Below are 19,480 nucleotides of genomic sequence, written 5' to 3' on the forward strand. Positions count from 1 at the left end.
TAAATTATCTCATGTTTCCATCATATTTGTTTTACAGAAGCAGCGTTTTACTTTACGTGTGGTCCTACATCTTTCATTTAATTGATAAAAAAATAACCGCTAATGACTTTAAATAACGCAAGCTTACGGCTTGCGTTAGTCACGTGATCTCGCTCCAGTTGTTTTCCTAGCGCACATGCGGTTGCTATGGCAAATTGGGGTCAAAAATCAAATCAAATTGAAGAACAACGTTTTCATTTATAAACATTTGGGAATTTCACGGCGGAGCGGCTGCAATTGTTCTGCTGAAAAGTCAAGGAGAAAAAACACTGAAACAGAGAGGACATGAGTCACTTGGAGGATATTTCAATGTCAGTGAGGTAAGAAATCAAGAACACATTCATCTTTTAAAGTTGTTTCAGCTTGTTACAGTTTTTAGTGTGCGTTTAAACCAATAATATTTGTTTTTGTATTAAATAATGTATGGAATGTTGTAATCTTAGTGGGAATATGGGATGATAATATTGAGCTACTGCATGAAAGTTAGGAGGAGTAAAGGAAACTATATTACATAGCACAGTTAGGTTATATAGTGCGGTTTGCTCATGACCAAATTCACAGAAATATGACAATAGAATGCTGTCCAAAATATCTGAAATATGCCAAGATTCAGGAGATGGAAATGCACTTAAGAAAACTGTTCTCCTCAAAACAGAAAGTCCAGAGGAAAAACCACTGAAACAGAGAGGGGATTGACTCGAAGGAGATTCCAGTATCCCTGAGGTAAGGAAATCAAGAGTCTCTTTATGTTTTACAGTAGTTTTGGCTTGTTAGCAGTTTTTCAAAGTGTTTGAGCGATTAATACTTATTTTTGGTATAAAAGTTGCATTAGTCATTGTAGTCTTGATGGGAATATTGGAAGATAATATTCAGCTACCACATGGGATGGAGGAGGAGTAAAGGAAATTATATCATATTGCACATTAAATTTGTATGGTATGGTTTGCGTAAGACAAAATGTACAGAAATCTGACAATAAAATACAGTCCAATCTTGTATAAAATATGCAAATATTTAAGGAGATTGGAATAGATTTAAAAAAAAATAATTGTTCTGCTCAAAACAGAAAGTCCAGAAGAAAAACAGCTGAAACAAAGAGGAGATGATTCACCTGGAGGAGATTTCAGTGTCCTTGGGGTAAGGAAATCAAGACTACATCATGTTTTACAGTTGTTTTGGCTTGTTAGCAGTTTTTTGAAGTGTTAAAATTATTGATTAATATGATTATATGATTAATATTTGATATTTGTTTTTTGATTAAACAATGTATGGGCCAATGTAATCTTAGTGGCAATATTGGATGATAATATGGAGCTACTACATGGGAGAGAGGGGAGTATAGAAAATGATATATACCACATTAAGTTTGTATGTTATGGATTACTTAAGACAAAATTTACAGAAATCTGACAATAAAATACAGTCCAATCTTATATAAAGAATGCAAGCATTTTAGTAGATGGAAATGCACTTAAGAAAACAATTGTTCTGCTCAAAACAGAAAGTCTAGAAGAAGAAACACTGAAACACAGAGGACATGATTGACTTGGAGGAGATTCCAGTTTCCCTGAGGTAAGGACATCAATAGTACAATACTGTTTTATAGTTGTTTTGGCTTTTTAGCATTTTTTTAAAAGTGTCTGAACAATAAATATTTATTATACAGGGTTAGAAATAAGCACCAGCCACCACCTGTATGCTAATATAAGTATATAATAGTAAGTATATAAGTAAATATTAAATATAAGTTGAGAGACAGAAAACAATGTTTTAAGTTTGTTTCCCAATTTCACTGGTTGTTTAATTATTTTTGCAGCTTACAATTCATTCTGTTATTTTACAGTCAAAGGCTGGGTTAAGGTTAATTTTAAATTAGTTATGAGTGATACATTTCTGCGTTGTTTTTTATATACATTTTACATTTATCTCCCTAATAGTGATTGTTTCATTTTATCGTGGAGTATTTTATTAAGTTAGTTTCAATATGAGCCCTCTGAATGATTGATTATCCTTCTGACATTTAATAATAATGACGATCAAGAATTCGCTGCGGCAATGATTTGCAGAAACGCCATGGATTGGTGGTATTGAAGCTACAAATATCCACAGCCATGCATTATGATGGCTGGTCTGGCACTGTTGTAGAACCTCATTGATGCGTCACAGTTGGTGAAATTGCTTTTTTTTGTCCTGTATCTCTCACTGACAGGTGTAATGAATGTTGGAGAAGCACATGTGTCAAAATCAGAATTTATGTTTAAGGGTGTTTCTACATCTGTCTACGGTGAACTGTTGGTGTGAATATGAGGCTGGTGCCTGAGCGCCCAGCGCCACAGTTATTGAGATTTATAAAACAGAATCAGGCGTACACATGCACATTTCTGCCTTTGTGTGTACACACAGTTGTAGTGGTGAATCTGTGCAGGGTTTTAATGCATCTGACCCCTGGATGTTTGTAGTGAAGTACTCAGGATTCTTTCTTTCCCTTTGTCCTCTTCTGACACGCTTTCATATTTCAATTTAAATATCATTTGTGGGGATATATTTATATTTGCGGTGCAAAGTTTAGTAAAATAACCATTAATGTGCCGTATATTTAAGTCCCATCAGTTCTGCAGATGAGGTGTCACAAGTGGCCTGCCTTGTGGCGGCAGGGTAAGAACAAGATAATGATGAAGACCTGGATTTTGAGAACATGGTTGTTGTTTTTTAATTCATGAAGACCATTATATAATTGATAGATGGTTTTTACCTGACTGTGATTTTAAAACAAGTTGTTTACGCTAACATCCCTTGATCCCTTTTCTCTTCTTTGCTCGTAGTTCTGGTGGTGAGGATCCTGGTAAGGAGCCAGCAGAATCAGTCACGGAAGTTGAAGATGAAATAGGCAAAAGAGAGGCACAAAACAACTGTGTGACGAGACTGCGATCTAGTCTTCAAGTTGTTTTGATTGTTATTTTGGGAGTACTTCTTTGTGGTGTAGCCGGTGCCCTCATTGCTCAACTGAACAAACAGCAAAGTCTGACAGCAGAATTACAGCATATGGCACACAACACCAAGAAGCTGCAAATGAAAATCACTGAGCTGCAGCAACTTCTTAACTCCACTCATCAGAACTTCACCCCTCTGGGAAGTGAGTGTGGCCAACTGAAGCTGCTTGTAAACACAACACGGTACAACCTCACCTTGTTGTCTGCTGAAAACACACAGCTGGGTCTGCTCTTGAAAAACATATCGCAAGAAAAATCCCAGTTACAAGTGGAGATCAAAGAGCTGCAAATGTTTCTAAATTCAACTCCGGAAAACTGTGACTTTGTGGTGGAGGACAACAGAAAGCTGAGCCTGCTCTTGAAGAACAAATTGCAAGAAAACACACAGTTGCAGGTTGAGAACACAAAGCTCAACACGTCTCTGAATTCAACCCTTAAAAACTGTGACCGTGTGAAAAGGGAAAACAGAAAACTGATCCTGCTCTTTAAGAACACATTGCAAGAAAAAAAACAGTTGCAAGTGTTGAACAAAGAACTAAACACCTCTTTAATTTCAACCCAGGAAAACTGTAATCTGCGGGAAGAGACGAACGGACAACTCAGCCTGCTCTTGAACAACACTTTGCAAGAAGACACACAGTTGCAGGTTGAGAACAATAAGCTGAACACGTCTCTAACTTCAAACCTGGAAAAATGTGACCTTTTGGAAAAGGAGACCAATCAAATGAGCCTGCTCTTGAAGACAGCATTGCAAGAAAAATCCCAGTTACAAGTGGAGATCAAAGAGTTACAAATGTTTCTAAATTCAACTCTGGAAAACTGTGACTTTGTGGGAGAGGACAACAGAAAGCTGAGCCTGCTCTTGAAGAACAAATTGCAAGAAAACACACAGTTGCAGGTTGAGAACAAAAAGCTGAACACGTCTCTAGCTTCAAACCTGGAAAAATGTGACCTTTTGGAAAAGGAGAACAGTCAAATGAGCCTGCTCTTGAAGAACAAATTGCAAGAAAAAACAGAGTTGCAAGTGGAGAAAAAGGAGTTGAACATGCTTCTGAATTCAACCATGGCAAACTGTGACCGTGTGAAAGAGGAGAACAGACAACTCAGTCTGCTCTTGAAGAACACATTGCAAGAAAAAAAACAGTTGCAAGTGTTGAACAAAGAACTAAACATATCTCTAAATTCAACCTTGGAAAAGTGTGATCTCTGGGAAGAGACGAACGGACAACTCGGTCTGCTCTTGAACAACACTTTGCAAAAAAACACACAGTTGCAGGTTGAGAACAAAAAGCTGAACACGTCTCTAACTTCAAACCTGGAAAAATGTGACCTTTTGGAAAAGGACAACAGTCAAATGAGCCTGCTCTTGAAGAACACTTTGCAAGAAAAAACTAAATTGCAGGTGTTGAACAAAGAACTTAACACAGCTCTAAATTCAACCTCTGAGTACTGTGACCTTGTGGAAGATGAGAACAGAAAACTTAACCTCCTTCTGAATGAATCGTTGGACATCATCACCATGGTCTCTGCAGAAAGCAAACAGTTGCGCCTGCACTTAAACAAGGAGCAACAAACCTCCAAGCAGTTGGAAGCAGAAAACAAACACCAGCGGTCAATCCTGCTCTCTGACAGACTGTCCTTCCTCTGGAGATTCTGCGACAAGGACACGCTGCAGTGTTCCCGCTGCCTTCCTGGCTGGGTTGAGCATGCTTCACGTTGCTTCTTCCTGTCCCAGGAAACAGAGAAGTGGGAAAAAGCTCGCAAGATATGTCTTGACTTGGGAGGTGACCTTGCTGTTGTTTTGAATGCCAAAGACCAGGCATTCTTGACTAACATGACTTTTCAGTTTAAACAGCAGCACCCGGAGGTATTATTCCATTCAGCGTGGATTGGGTTGCAGGACATGGTGAAGGAGGGTACCCACATCTGGGTCAATGGCAACAGAATCCACAGAAATGTCATTTACTGGAAGCCCATGGAGCCAAACAACGCCATGGCCTCCTGGGACACAAGCCAGGCAGGACAGGACTGTGTTGCCATTGTCCCGCCATCAAAAATTGGAGAGAAGAACTGGTTAAAGTCCTGGGATGACATTGTCTGTGGTGGCAAGAGGCACTTTTTGTGTGAGACCATGGCTCTAAATTTGACATGAGTGATGGAGCTGCATCGTCTCTTGGTTAAGAAATATAGGAAAAGCAACATCTTGTTCCCAGACTGAATTTGATGGTGTTAACGCAAAGTTTGAGTACAATCACTGGTGTTAGAATGACACAAAAACTTTGCAGATTTTTTAGTTTTTTGCACCACAAATTTGTCTTGTGTTCATCACTTTTGACCTTTTTGTCCCTATTTTATATGATTAACTTTGAAAATAACATTTAATTCCTTTTATTTGTTAAATACTGAATAATTAATTCAAACACTTTCTGTAAGAAATGACTTGTTTATGTGTTTTATTAACTGCTTGTCTACTTTTTATTATGTTGGCTTAAGGGTCTGGTGGGCAAAAGACAAATTTCCACCCTGGTGGACAATGAAGATATATTCTGTTCTATTGTATTCTATTCTAAATCAAATACATCTTAATTTCTTGTACAAAATGGATTACTGGACTTTCTTTCTGGTATTTCTTTCTTGCATTACTGCTTCCTGTAGAGTTCAAAAGCCAATTGAAGTGCCCAAAGAAAGCAGAGTTGATTGATCTAATTACTTTTAAATGTATTTTTACATGACACAGGCAAAAATGGTTTCAAACAGCTGCATCCTACATGCTTTCGTTCTGTCACTAGAAAAACACACTGAAAGTGACCACATTGGCTATTCTGCATGATTTTCTTTACATCGCTGGTAGCGTGCATCATGATGCGTAGTCCCACTGGTTATTTGGATTTAATAATTTTGAAATTATATATTTGTATCTGGATCAGGATGATCCAATCCAATTAATGTTGCTTTGAAAAACTGACACAAAAATAAGATGGATTAGCTGATCCTGGATAGGAAAACATAGGATTTCCTATTACATTTTGAACAATTGGTATCAGTGTGACAAAGACACGTGGAGTCAAGAGCCTCTGGTAAGATTTTTTGAGACATATGCACACACAAATGCTTGTACACGTGCTCAAATACAGACAAGATGTTACACTTTTCTCTGACATCCCTGTGGAACTTGAAAGCAACTTCAGGTCTGCACAGAGTGTGTGAGACATGCAGTGCAATTTACATTATTTGCACTGCATGTCTGGTAAACTTTATGGAGATCTTATACAGCACCTTCAGAACATGAATCTTGACCTGAGTCTGTAAAGGCTAATAAGCTTTCAAGTTTTATATTCAAATTTTCCTTTTTTTTTCTCTTCCCAAATACCCTTTCTAATTGCGATTTTTTAAAAAACATCTGATTGGCCAATAACTTCTTTTTTACACGGTCATTATAAATAACACAAAAGATGGTGCCCCCAGTACCCCATTTGGTAGAGCGGGCACCCCATGTACAGAGGTTACGTCCTCACTGCAGCGGCCGCAGGTTCAATTCTAGCCTTGGCCTTTTGCTGCATGCCATCCCATCTCTCTCCCTGTTTCATGCTTAAACTGTCCTATCTCCGGTAAAGGGAAGAAAAAACACAAAATAGATGTTTTTAAATGTTCTTTCAAAAAAGATACAAGAATTGTCATTTTGGACCTGGAAAAATGATCGCAATGGAAATCAAGTCATAAACTTTGAAACTGCCTTAATTCATGAGGCCACACGATGGCGCTATCAGCCTTTACAAGAGCTAATTCAGCTTCAGCACATCCCAAATTATGTTTTCTTGATTGGTGAAATGCTCTCTCTATAGATTTTTAGAACTCTTCAAAAAAGTCTTTGTTTTATTGTTGCATTACTCCATAACCTTGTATATTACATGTTAATGATGAAAATTTGTAATGCATGTTTGCTCAAACCACCGACTTTAAAAAACAGTGACATTCTGAATTTTGTTAGTTAAATTTGGTGTTCATGAAACAGATGTGTGTCAGAAAGCACAGTGAAAATGACTGGTAGTAAACAGCCTATAATAATTGAAGCAACACCTCTCCCTCGGTTTTCAGCAGCTTGTCACTTGCAGATTTTGGTGAAGTGAAAGATGACTGTGTGCTGAAAGTATGCAGCTGACTGTTTTCGGGCTGTGGCCCTCGTCGTCCTCAGAGAGGCTCAGAGGGTCTCGCCCACATTAATCACCCTCAGCGCAGCTTGTTAGGCTGAGATTTGGGGAACCACTGGCAGCTGATGGGGAGAGAAGCAGCTCTGCTAAGGACTGATACAAACACTGATAGGTTATCTGAAGAAAAACAACACTTAAAGCCTCTCTGTTCAGATAATCCTGTCAAATGTAATCACAGATCTCACGTGCATTTAACTTTCCACAATCCAATGTCAAAAAGAGGGCTTATCTGGTTTGTCACAAAGAGCAGGAAATGAACATGCTAGAAGTGTTATCTCTGCTCTTTCCTACACACTGTGCACAAGTGAAATATAATGGTGACATCTGTATCTTATCTGATTCAGTTGGTAAACAAACTGAAACTGAAAGTGTCTCGTGCCAAAAGCGGATCATCTCTTGACACGAAAGCCATCATAAGTGTGAAATTAAGTGATTTTTCAACCAAGTGATTTTCCTGCCTCTATTACGTCCCTCTGGATTTTCTCTGAGTCACACGGACCTCGCCCAAAATAACACACCAAGAACAGCAATGACCTAGTGTGTGATGCCATTCTTTTCAGACTTGCGAGGCCTGCTGTCGCTCACATGTTGTCAAACTTGTGAGGTCACTGTTTGACCTCTGACCGACCGCATTCATGTCAAAGCAGCAGCTGGCAACCTGCATGCAGGGTTCGTACAGACAGAGGCAAGGTAAATTCAAGGACTTTAAAGTACCTTTTCAAGCACTCATTTTTATTTTCAACCATTGGCTGCAAGAGAATTGTGCAAATACACTCCACCATTCACAGTCACATGGCTGCTTATTTACAACCAAACTACAGCTCAAAACCCGCACTAATGGCTGGCGCTGCTCCGGTGCGAGTGTTTTGTAGGCTAGCAAAACATTCCGGTCTAGACTACTTACTGGTGTTTACCAACAAATTGCTGCTCTGAGCTCATACTGCTTATACAGCATTAAAATACTTGCAAGCATGGCCATTCTTGGCTTCCTAGTTTAAAAATATTTATCTAAAATGTTTCATAAATGTATGTATCTTTCTGTTCTATTATATTCAAGTATTGATTTTCACAGTAATCCAGTGCTTAAGTTTCTGAGTGTCGAATTTAAGTACTTCAAGCACCTCAAGCACCTTGTACGAACCCTGTGTGTGGTGTCACTTCTTGAGCAATTCTCCTTATGAAAAGTACTGAAAACCAATACTGACTATTTGTTTTAGAGATGATGTCAGAGTGTGTTCAAAAGTACTCTGATATTTCTGTGCAGCATAAAAGTCAACAGAAGCCATTTCTTCTGGTTCTGGCACCTTTGTGAAATGCATTAAATTCAGATAAGCTCAAAGAGATGAAGGTCAATATCCCATTAATTTAGCTCTTAAACATTTAAGCTATTTTTCTTGTAACTTTTTACCAATTTTTTACTGCTTTTCTGGCCATTTCTTGTAAAGTTACTCATTGCCTTCTTCATGTTTTTATTCAGGTTTTAAAGGGTTAAGCAATTCTCTCTAGGCAAGATTAATTGGAACTTCTATATTAAAAGGGTAATTGTCTTATGAGATTTTCTTTATTTTTGGCAGTTATGTGGGCTTAGTACTTTCACTGTATGTCTTTAAAAATAAAACTGATCAAAAATTATTTCTGTTAATACATAATGGAAAATAAACCACGTCCTTAATACAGTAATTACAGTCAGATAAAACATTAAAGGAGCTGCGTTTAGGATTTACTGGCATCTAGAGGATTGCAGACTGCAACAAGCTGAAACTTCTCTCGTGTGCGAAGCATGACTCCCAGTTAGAGTCCCTTCAGCATTCATTGTTCAGGAGTTTTTTACTAGGAGCCAAATTATCTGTTGTGTTCCTCTCCAAAACAAACTGACCGTGTGATGAAAACCAATAAAAACAAAGAAATAAGCAGTTTCATGTTACAAATCTTTTCTCCAACACTGCTCGTTGCAGATGGGCTTCTAACTACCACATTTGATGCGGACGGCCCTGTCTGGATCCAGTGTTTGGTTTGTCCATTCTGGGCTGCTGTTGAAACATGGCAGTCACAGCAGTCTTCATCCATGAGATCCGACTCCCTGTTTAGATATAAACAACTCATTCTAAGGTAAGGAAAACACAGCAGTTTTTTTTTTAGGTCATTAATTTCTTGCAAATTTTGGGATCATTTCTTTGAGAAAATTTGTTGTACTTAAAAAATAATTCATTTCATAAATCACTTAATTTCTTGCCTTCTTCCCATGTTTTTGAAGAAATTGAGCCAATTCACTCAAGTTTCAAAGAGTGAAAGAAAACATACTATATCTAAAATGTTCCTGTCCTGCTAATATATGCCCTAAATACTGCACAATGGACATTTAGAAACACCATTGCTTATATTGCAAAGCTCTTACAATTGATTAGTTGACAGAGCAAACTTTTAAGGCACACATTAGTAGTACTAGTAGTGGACTGATATAAAAAATACATTACAAAAGACGACATGAAAAATTTAAACAACACATAACGATTTGATTCACATATGGCAAAAGGAGTGGGAAGAAGTTCTAACTAATTCATTCCCATCCCTTATCCATAATTTAATAATAGTCAATTATTTAACTTCCACATAAATATAAAGCAAAACAATAATTAACTCTCCAGACTTATTCTAATATATTATCTTAATTACCAATAACCTTTATCTTACAAGATATAGATCAATAACCAAAATATTTATCTTAATAAAATATGAATTCTTATTTATAAACATTATTCAAAAATATAAAAATTAATTGCTGACGTATTAATCTTATCAAAAATAGTCTCAGTTTCGTTTTAATTTTGATCAAATCATGACAGCTATGTTTTATTTAACCAAGATATGTATGTGTATATATATATATATATGTACATATACTAATACACATACATACACACATACAGTACATATATGCACACAACTCAAGGCAACACAAAAAAGAATAAATAACAAAATAAATTATAATCACCAGGTGCAGCTTGTTTTGTTAGTCTTCCATTACATTAGTCTGAATATATTTGTGTTTTGGACTGTAGGTTGGACAAATAAAGCAATTTGAATCAGTCAACATGAGTTAGTAGACAACTGTGACAGGTATTTCTGTAATTTTAGGGATTTTAGGAATCAGAAGTCCAGTGTGTAGGATTTATTGGCATTTAACAGTGAGGTTGCAGAGCTGAAAGATCTTGTATGTGCCAAGTGTGTCGACTGATGGCTGATGAAAAATGGGAATGACCCTGTCTAGAGCCAGTGTTTGATTTGACTGATCTGACCAGCTGTGGAACTACATGGCGGACTCTTGGTGTGTACCATGGATGTATTAAGAGAACTGGATGCAGTGCTGAAGGCAGGGCCTGGTCATTTCTATGAAAGTTGCATATGAATAATGTTATAATATGAATATTATATACCATTTTTGCAAATAGATGCCTCGAAAACCTACACACTGGATCTTTAATTATCAAAAATCAGAATCAGAAATACTTTATTGATTACTGGGGGAAATTGTGCATGGTATGTAAATATTTAAATATTCAAAATAAAGTATGTAAATCTGCTAATTATGTAGAAGTGTAAAAATATAAATGTAAAAAATACAGCAGTAGACAATTAGCACTAACCTGTGAATATTTAAATTCAAATATGGATAATGTGCTGAGTGAGTAAAGTGTGTTAAATATAAAACTGTGCCTTATGCTACAGTACAATGTAGAAAACTAGCATGTACGTTAAAAAATATTTTAAAAAAATGTGTGCAAAGCTACAGCAATGAACAACAAGATATACATACGCAAGAATAGCAATAAGAATACATATGATATATGCAGTTAAGAAAATAATTGGCCAGTTAAGCATTAATAAAAACAATTATTAGTTGCAACTATACTTACAATATCCATTACTACTCTGTAATATTTGTCCAGTAGCTTCACCTAAATGGCCACTGTGTTCAGCTATAAATAATATTACTATAATGCAATTGTAAAACATCACTGATAAAATCATCACCAGTAATAAATGCAGACATTATTACTTATGAGTTTTCCTTTCTGGTGTCTAGATAAGCTGCTGAGAGGTTTTAAGCTTTGAGGACAAATATTTAGCAGGATGCTTATTAGACACTGAAAAATTGAAAGTCTGCAGCTGAAACTACAGTAGACACATTATCCTAATCTATGCAACCACATGTTGCGTGTGCATTTGTTAGTACATGTGTGTGCATTCCTTGAACCCAGACAATGACATGACATGACTCTGAAACAGGAAACGATAAACATTCAGTGTAATCTTTAGGTTCTGTGGCTTTGGTTCAGATCCAGTGCATTAAGAAGCCTGAACTCTTTGAATTCCTTTATAGAATAAACTTGAGTGCTGATGAGCCTGAGGGCATTAACTCTGAGATACACACACAAACACACACACTCTGCATATGACAAAGCATTCCCAGACCCTGAAGCGCCTTAATGGAACAATTAAAGTCATAAAAAGCACCCAGAGTACGAGAGCATGAAATTGTTCCTCGTTTCAATGTTATCAGAGTCACACAGAGTTCAAATCGGGGAGGAAACAAAACAAGACTTGGCCACTGACTGAGCCGTGCTGCGGCAGTTACTGACACGCCAAAATCTACACGTATGTTCCTCTGGAGACGGTGCAGAGGAGGAGACGTGAGTCATGTGAGGTTCGCAAACAAATGCGCACAAACAAAGAGTTTCTAGTTTTTGTGCCTGTTTCTGTTTCCTGTTTCCACAAGTCAGGAACCAGTGAGGGCATGCCATAGAGAAAGGAGCGGGCCAAAAGTCTCTGTTAAATGAGTATACAGTAAGTTGCTGTTGGCCAGAGTCAGTGCAGAATAGATGAGTGTGTGTGTAACCCCCACAGTGATCGCCTCACTCCTCAGCAGTGCTCTACTTGAGCTTTTACCTCCCTGTACTCTCAGGCCTCGGCCCTCTACCCCGGCTTAGCATGACGGCTTGTCTCTGAAGCTCTGATGGGTGTGTGGACTGTTGGCTGTTGGCAGGCTTCTCGGAGCGGAAACACACACACATACACACACACACTAGCATGCACAATGCACTGTGTCCTCAAGCGCAACATGCCCTGGAGTTTCTTTACCTCTTCCAAATCTTCATCTTTCCACTCTCTCTTTATCATTGCCCCTTTGGAAACTAGGTCAGTGTCAGTTCATGCCATTAGCTTCTGCTGCAAGTTTATGACTTTGTGTGTGTGTGTGTGTGTGTGTGTGTGTGTGTGTGCATGTTCATGTTCAGTTTTCAGCAATGCTTATCTGCCACTTGGCTTAAGAACTTCCTTGAAAATGTTTGTTTTCATGCTCTGTGCCGGTGGATTGGAATCGAGTCTCCATTTGTGTGTGTGTGTGTGTGTGTGTGTGTGTGTGTGTGTGTGTGTGTGTGAGAGAGAGAGAGACACGGTGATGATGAGGGGGTGGGGGATTCCAGGATTCTTGCACGAGGCAGAAGGCAGATGTGGGAGACTTGAATCAAAACTTTTTCTGTTGGCCAACTTCAAAAGGCAACTTTTCCTCCAGTGTTGGTCTCTCTTTCGCTCTCCATTCCTCTGCCGTTCCCTCATGCTTTGGCCAGCAGCGCACACTTCTCCCTTGGATTTCAGGCAGAGGCTGAGATCAAAACTTGGATTCTAGCAAACACCAGGAGGGATGATTCAGTGAATCTTTGTCATGCTGAGATATTCTGTTGAGAAGCCGGGGCGTCTCTAGCAGCTCAGAAAACATACTTTTTATTGTTTTATGACCTTGATACTTCATGACTTTTCCTGATTTTATGAGAACATGCTTAGAAATATGGTTTTCAACTAGCATGTTTTAGAAGTCCTCTTCAGAAAATCATGCATAACTTCTGTTTGGTGTCTCAGAGACCCCAGCTGTAAAATGTGCTGTAAAGTGTCTTTTATTGTTCAGCAGAGGAAGTTTGAGCCCGGAGGTCTGATTGACAGGCAGGATAACATACTGTACATGTTTTTGTCTGTGAATTACTTATTGACACACATAGATATAAATTTGTTCCCACATTGCCCATGTACTTTAACTTATAAAACTAAGAAAATATTTACGTATTCAGTGTAATAACAATGCTTCATGGTAATTTTCTTTTTTTGTCACCTTCACTGAAAGAGCAAATTGGGTATTGGGTAAAGTATTGTAAGGAAAATTGGATGATTTTGAAATTACTATTATTATTATTATTAATCACACACCTCATGGCAATGTAGGTCAGTTGGTCAGTTGGTTCACCACTCTGGTTTGGCCTGAAAAAGTATTTCACGGCTGGAAAGATCATACTGGGCGGTCTGAGCAATAGAAAGACTCAATTACTTTTGAAATTGGTGCACATGAGAAAACAGAGGAAATAGCCTACGGCATTCATTTTTGCTGAAAAGGTAGAAAATCTGCAACTACCAGAATATACTGTGCCACAATTGATCAATAAACACTCCTGCTGGTGGGTGAAGTAATATGGTTTTTTGCCATCTCTGTTGGAAACAATATGGTGAACGGCTGGTTACAATGTCAAAGTACAGTTAAACCGCTAAAATATGTCCATGAAAACATTTGAGGAAAAAAATAGGCAACGCAGTAACAGAATCTTGATTCATATTTAAAGAGTTCTGCTTTGTTTTACAATTTGATCTCATTTTTTTAGCCGGGAAACAGTGTGGCGCTCACTTCCTGTTCACAAATTATCCTGTTACATCCAAACAACACACAGAAATATGTTTTTAGGCACAAAATAGGCAATATATTAACTGAATATTGGTAAAATTGATTGGCGCTGCTTAGTTTTACAGTGTGATCAGAGTCTGGTATGAGTGTGTGACAGAGAGAGAAAGAGAGAGAGAGGGGCATATACTGCATATACTGTTTGTGTCCTTGGTGGCAGACATATAAAAATGCGGAAGTGCAATCTGTAGTTCAAGCTACAGTTCTAGAGCTCTAGGAACTGAAGAATAAGCACGGCGATTTGGGTGCTTGGAAGAAGGAGAAATCTTTGATATTTTTAAAATATGTATTCCCTGTGTCTGTTGTGATTTGTAGGTGCAACACAAACATACTAAAAATGACCTGTTTAACATGAGCATGTTATCATTGCCATTGTGACCGCACCGTTATGCTGTTGATAGCATTTAGCTGAAAGCACCTCACTAGCATTGCTGTAAGGTCTGAAAATACAGTAGTGAAAACTGTGGTACTCCAAACAACAAAAAAGCACAGCCATTGTCAACAAGAGTCAATGGTTGAATTCTGTGTTCTCTTTTCCAACACCGCCATCTTTTTATCTAAGTATCTTATCGAAAACCAGTTTCTTTGTCATCCTCCTCACCTCCTCCTCTGGTCTCCCTCTGTGGAAAAAAAAGTGTTTATTTATATCTGAATTGGTGCCCTAACACAAAGGAATCAAATGAATACTAAAGTAGAGTGTATATTAGTATATTCATCTATGTGTCTATTTGCATGGAGTGTGTTTATGGGTCTCTACATCTGTGCTGAGTGTCTCTTACAGATGGTGGTGGCGAACCCCTGGCGGGAAAACTCAACAGGGAATGTTTTCCATCCCTAAGATGGTCAGATTTGTGTGGGGGGACACTGACTCTGCGTAAATCACATGTGGAGGGGAGATAAGTAGGCGGCTAGACCAGCCTGGATGGATGGCTCAAGCCAAAAATACTATCCACTGTGCCCCACAGGGGACAGACCCTGAATAAATCTGTGTGTGTTCAAACACAGTGTGTGGACAAAATAGCACGACTGCCTTAAAATATATTACAATTCAATATCTCAAAATACAGCCTTGAGAATTATTGTAAAGTTGTATCAACATTTATGTGTATGAACATATATTAAAAGCCGACAAAGGATAGTATTTACTGCAGGGCAAGTATTTCAACAAGGCATTACCTCATGAGTCAGCTTCATTAAAACCACAGTTCAACATTTTTGGAGACACATTGATATTTTCTTTGTTGCTGAGACTAAGATGAAAAGATTGAAACTATGGATGTAAATCACAAGTTTCATCGCGATGCAGTATTATATAGATTCTTTGGAAATGATACAATATTTGCTGATACCACAAAGTCTGCCACAATACAATTTTGATTTGCTAGAATTCAGGGGACTGCAATCGATATGAGGCGACATCACTAAAGATCTTCATTGTCTTTTTCTCTGCAGCTTGCCACTCTCTGCATTGTACTAGGCCTCCAGTATTGTTTGAATGTAGAAACGAGGCTTGTTCAATGCATGTGGTAATGGTCTGAGCTGTCTTCAGAGGGATACACATGGAGTGCTGGTGCCCGTACCTCATTCATCTCCTTCCTGATGGGATCTAACCAGTTGGCTCATGGCCTGTAACAGGGTGGTTCCCTGTTACCCAGTGTATTTACATGACAGACAAGCTGCAGTTAAAAGTTCTTCACATAACGAGCAAATGGGTATTCCCGTTTATCACCCGTGTAAATCTGCCTCATTGTCTGAGTAGTCCCCAGACTAGTATGACAACAAAAGCCTATCTTAAAAATGACAATATGTATTGTTGTTATTACTTTGCATTGACTCAATTTATCAATCCAGATACATGTATTGATACACCCCCTAATTGATACCGCTCTCATATCTGTCTATTAAATACAAAGCTACTGCCAAGAGTTGCTTAGCTTAACTTGCATTGAGCCTGCAAGCTTGGCTAGGTTTAAAAAATGAACTGCCACATCTCTACGTTTAGAGGTCAAGGTGCAGTGAGAGCAGCTACATGCACAGGCTCCAAAGCTACACTGTATCTGATGTCCACCTCCTCAAAAATTTAAGACTGTTTGTACTAAAGTGAGTATGAGATACCACGTGGAGATTCAAGAACTGTGAGCTTTTGGATCTTGCATTCTTTTTTGCCATTTCACCTTAGACAATACAAGGGCAGAGAGAGGGGTAAGAACTAGGATATTGTGGTTATGCAACTCAACCATCATCAGGACACTCTGTTGATGGTAAACACGTGGTTAACAAAGCCATCTTGGCTGCAAACCTTCTCACAGCAATTACAGCTCTATACCATGAATGGATGAACAAAGCGCAGTGTTTGCACAATAGTAGTCTCACTCTGAACGTCACACCAGTTCTCTACTGTAAGTCACAGCCCACTGAGGCTCTTCATTACACAGCAAAAGAAACAATGTAATCATAATTACTGCAAGAAATATAATTAAAGCCCCATCAAGAGGTGAAATCAACAAGGGAAATTCTGGTGTTGAACCATAAATCAAATCCTACACCACAAGCATCTATGGCAGGAGTCCTGTGGGGACGACAAACTAAGTCCAGTGATTCAAATGCACAATATATCTTCTTTGTAATCTGCAGTCTTGTCATCACTATTAGGTCGACCCTATGATGTCAATTCCTCTGGTCAAGAAAAAGTCAAGCACCTAATCCAGGTAATAAAAAATGCAATTTGTCATTTTTACACTTCAGTGTTTGTATGGATTTGGGAAAAAAAAGACATGGATAAAAGATAATGAGTAACTTAACGAGAAAGAATCCCCAAATTAGTAAAAATAAAAATGGTAAATATCTACAAGAAAGTTACCTGAAAAAAAGAAAAGGAAATTAAAATGACAAACACAGGAAATAAGCTGAAAAAAGTGATAAAATAAAATAAAGGAAAAAAATATAGATATTATATTTTTCTGTAACCTAATTTTGAATATATCATATAATATATTTTCTTGAGGGTTAGGGTTAGGGTTAGGGTTCCTTACATATTTGATACTTTTCTAATGACTGTCTCTCTGTTTTTGTTAGTTTGTTTGTTTTTCAAGTGATTTGTGGGACATTTCATGCCAAAGTGCTGATTGCTTTTTTCCCAGTGTTTTTGTCAGAAATCAAACCAATTTGCTCAGGGCTAAAAGAGTTAACAAGCCAGATGTTACGGCAGATTTTGTTACCTTGTGACTTAGCCAGGCTAGCTTTTTCCCCACCATTTCCAGTATTAAAGCTCAACCAAGTGACTGCTGCATGCTTGTAACTTTATATTTAACAGACAGACATCAGATTGATATTGATCTTCTCATCTTATTTTCAGCATTGAATGCTAATAAGTATGTTTTTCCAAACTGTCAAACTATTCCTACTAACTCTCTTCTATTTGTACATTAGGTGTGTATGTGTATGACACTTCCTACACACCCAAACTTTATGTGCATACACTCCTGGGTGATTATACCAGCAGATTCAAGAGTGTTTATTGCTGACATTAAGGACCTGGGATGCGAGAGGCTTTCTAACTACTTCTCTACATCCATGGGGGGTTTTCTAATGCAATGTCCTGTTTTCTCAATCAGGAGTGACGCCAAAGGCAGAGCACGGCTGAAAAACATTCAGGGTGAGTACACCAGCTATTAAACTCTGCTCCCAGGACAGTCTGACTCATACTGTCAACCTCTACGTCCCTCCTCTCCTTGTCATAGCTGTTGCTTAAAAGAGGCATCCTCAATATGAAAAGGACCAATTACAATATTTTATGACCCAAAAAATTGTATTCCGTTCTTCTGGGAGTGCAATTTTTAAGGGAAATGAGTTCATGCAGTGCCTAGGTACACACCAGGAAAATTATCCATTTGGAAGCGAAAAAGATTCCTCTGAGTTATTTTGTGGTTATGTTTGATTCTGTGCTGCAGCAGTGCACTGTAGATGTGTGGTGTGTGCTAGCGAAGGAGGCCATGTGTGATAAAAGACGGCCAAGCCCAAACAGATGACAGAATTCTTTCATGACATTATCCTCATGACAAAAACGCAATGGAGGCCTAGAATCACAAGTAACCCCATTACATATATACACACACATACAGAGAGTGTGTGAGAGAGAGAAAGAGTGAGAGAGACAAGGGGGTGGGGGGGGGGGGGGGGGGGGGGGCGGGGAGGCTCATTTCTGCTGCAGCTCATTTTCTTGAAATATTTCACATGAATATTGGCAGCAGTTGTGCTGCAGAAGACAAAAGGAAATGAACCGTGGCTGCTGGAGCCAAAGACAACACACAGTGTGAGAAAGTCTCGCTACAGTTACCGCTCGCAGCACAGTGAGAGACAATCTCAATCTAAGCTATTAAAAAACTGCCTCGGGATATATGAAACATATAAACACAGAAAATGAGTTGGTGAGAGAATCATTGTGACGTAGCCTTAGAAAAATGAGCTTCTGTCGCAGTGAAAGCTAAAGCAAGAAACAAGTAGAGTTGTGTTATTATTAGATGGTAATAACTTGGTTGCCTGGTGTTTGGTGTTGAAATACTCCACAGAAACAATCAGACTACACTTTTAAAAAAATGTTTATCCAGCCTCTGTTTCAGTCTTGCTATTTCAGGCTTTTTAGTTCAGCCATTTCAGGCCAGAGGAGTAAACATTACCCAAAATGAAACCTACGCACAGTAACTAACAGTGAGGGGATTAACTGAGAAAAGGATGGGGTGAAACGCAGAGGTGGGTGGGGGTAAAAAGAAGGGTGGGGTGGGGGAGGTGATGTCTTACTGTAAATGACACGTCCTCTGTGTTGAGGAAGAGCAGAGGACGACCCTGCTCTGCTGGGCATCAGTTTTCTCCCACACTACGTCTTGTTGATGAGAACCATGACTCGAAGCTTCTCGGGAAAAAATACTGCAGTACTCTCGGCTCTGACGTCACTCTGACAATGTGGTGTGTGTTGTGTTTGAGTATGCTTGTCTTTAGCTGTGGTGTCTCTGCATTGTCATCCAAAATGCATCAAATAATTTGCTTATTGTTCCTAATGTAGTAAAGGGCCCTCCAACAATTTTAGCAAGTGGCGCCCCCAGAAATTTTCCATAGGGGCAGCCAGAAATCCAAATCTTGGGGTGGCACACCAAAACTGAAAACCATTTCTAAATTTCAGGGATTCATTGTTCTGTTGAAGCACATAGGGTAGGTGAAAAATATGTCACTATGAGGGTTAAGGAATTGCAGACTGATATACTGTGGTTTTCTATTTTACAGTTAATATTACTATTTGGATGAACAATAATATTGCCATGTCATCTGTATTGGCAGATACAGTATTGGCTTTAAAATTAAATATCAGAATCGGCCAACATGCTAATTTCTGACAATATCACACAATATATATTTTTTAGTGACAAAGTTAAAAGGTACAAGACATGAATGTTAAATTTAAGTATTTT

General features: G+C 38.4%; 1 protein-coding gene across 1 annotated transcript; it reads left to right on the forward strand.

The window, feature by feature from the left end:
• Positions 1-1,576: 1,576 nt before the first annotated feature.
• On the forward strand, positions 1,577-5,181 carry LOC121942431 (low affinity immunoglobulin epsilon Fc receptor-like). The gene is made up of 3 exons (XM_042485633.1): positions 1,577-1,611; positions 2,862-3,297; positions 4,432-5,181. The coding sequence occupies exons 1-3, from the start codon at positions 1,577-1,579 to the stop codon at positions 5,179-5,181; spliced, it is 1,221 nt and encodes a 406-aa protein (XP_042341567.1).
• The last annotated feature ends 14,299 nt before the right edge of the window (positions 5,182-19,480 follow it).

This window comes from Plectropomus leopardus, chromosome 1, assembly GCF_008729295.1.
Source record: "Plectropomus leopardus isolate mb chromosome 1, YSFRI_Pleo_2.0, whole genome shotgun sequence".
NCBI classification, from domain to species: domain Eukaryota; kingdom Metazoa; phylum Chordata; class Actinopteri; order Perciformes; family Serranidae; genus Plectropomus; species Plectropomus leopardus.

Coding starts and splice junctions, on each gene's coding strand:
- LOC121942431 (XM_042485633.1), top strand. CDS start 1,577: ATGATTGACTTGGAGGAGATTCCAGTTTCCCTGAG. Junction 1,612..2,861: donor GAGATTCCAGTTTCCCTGAG/GTAAGGACATCA, acceptor CTTTGCTCGTAG/TTCTGGTGGTGAGGATCCTG. Junction 3,298..4,431: donor AAGAAAAATCCCAGTTACAA/GTGGAGATCAAA, acceptor ACTAAATTGCAG/GTGTTGAACAAAGAACTTAA.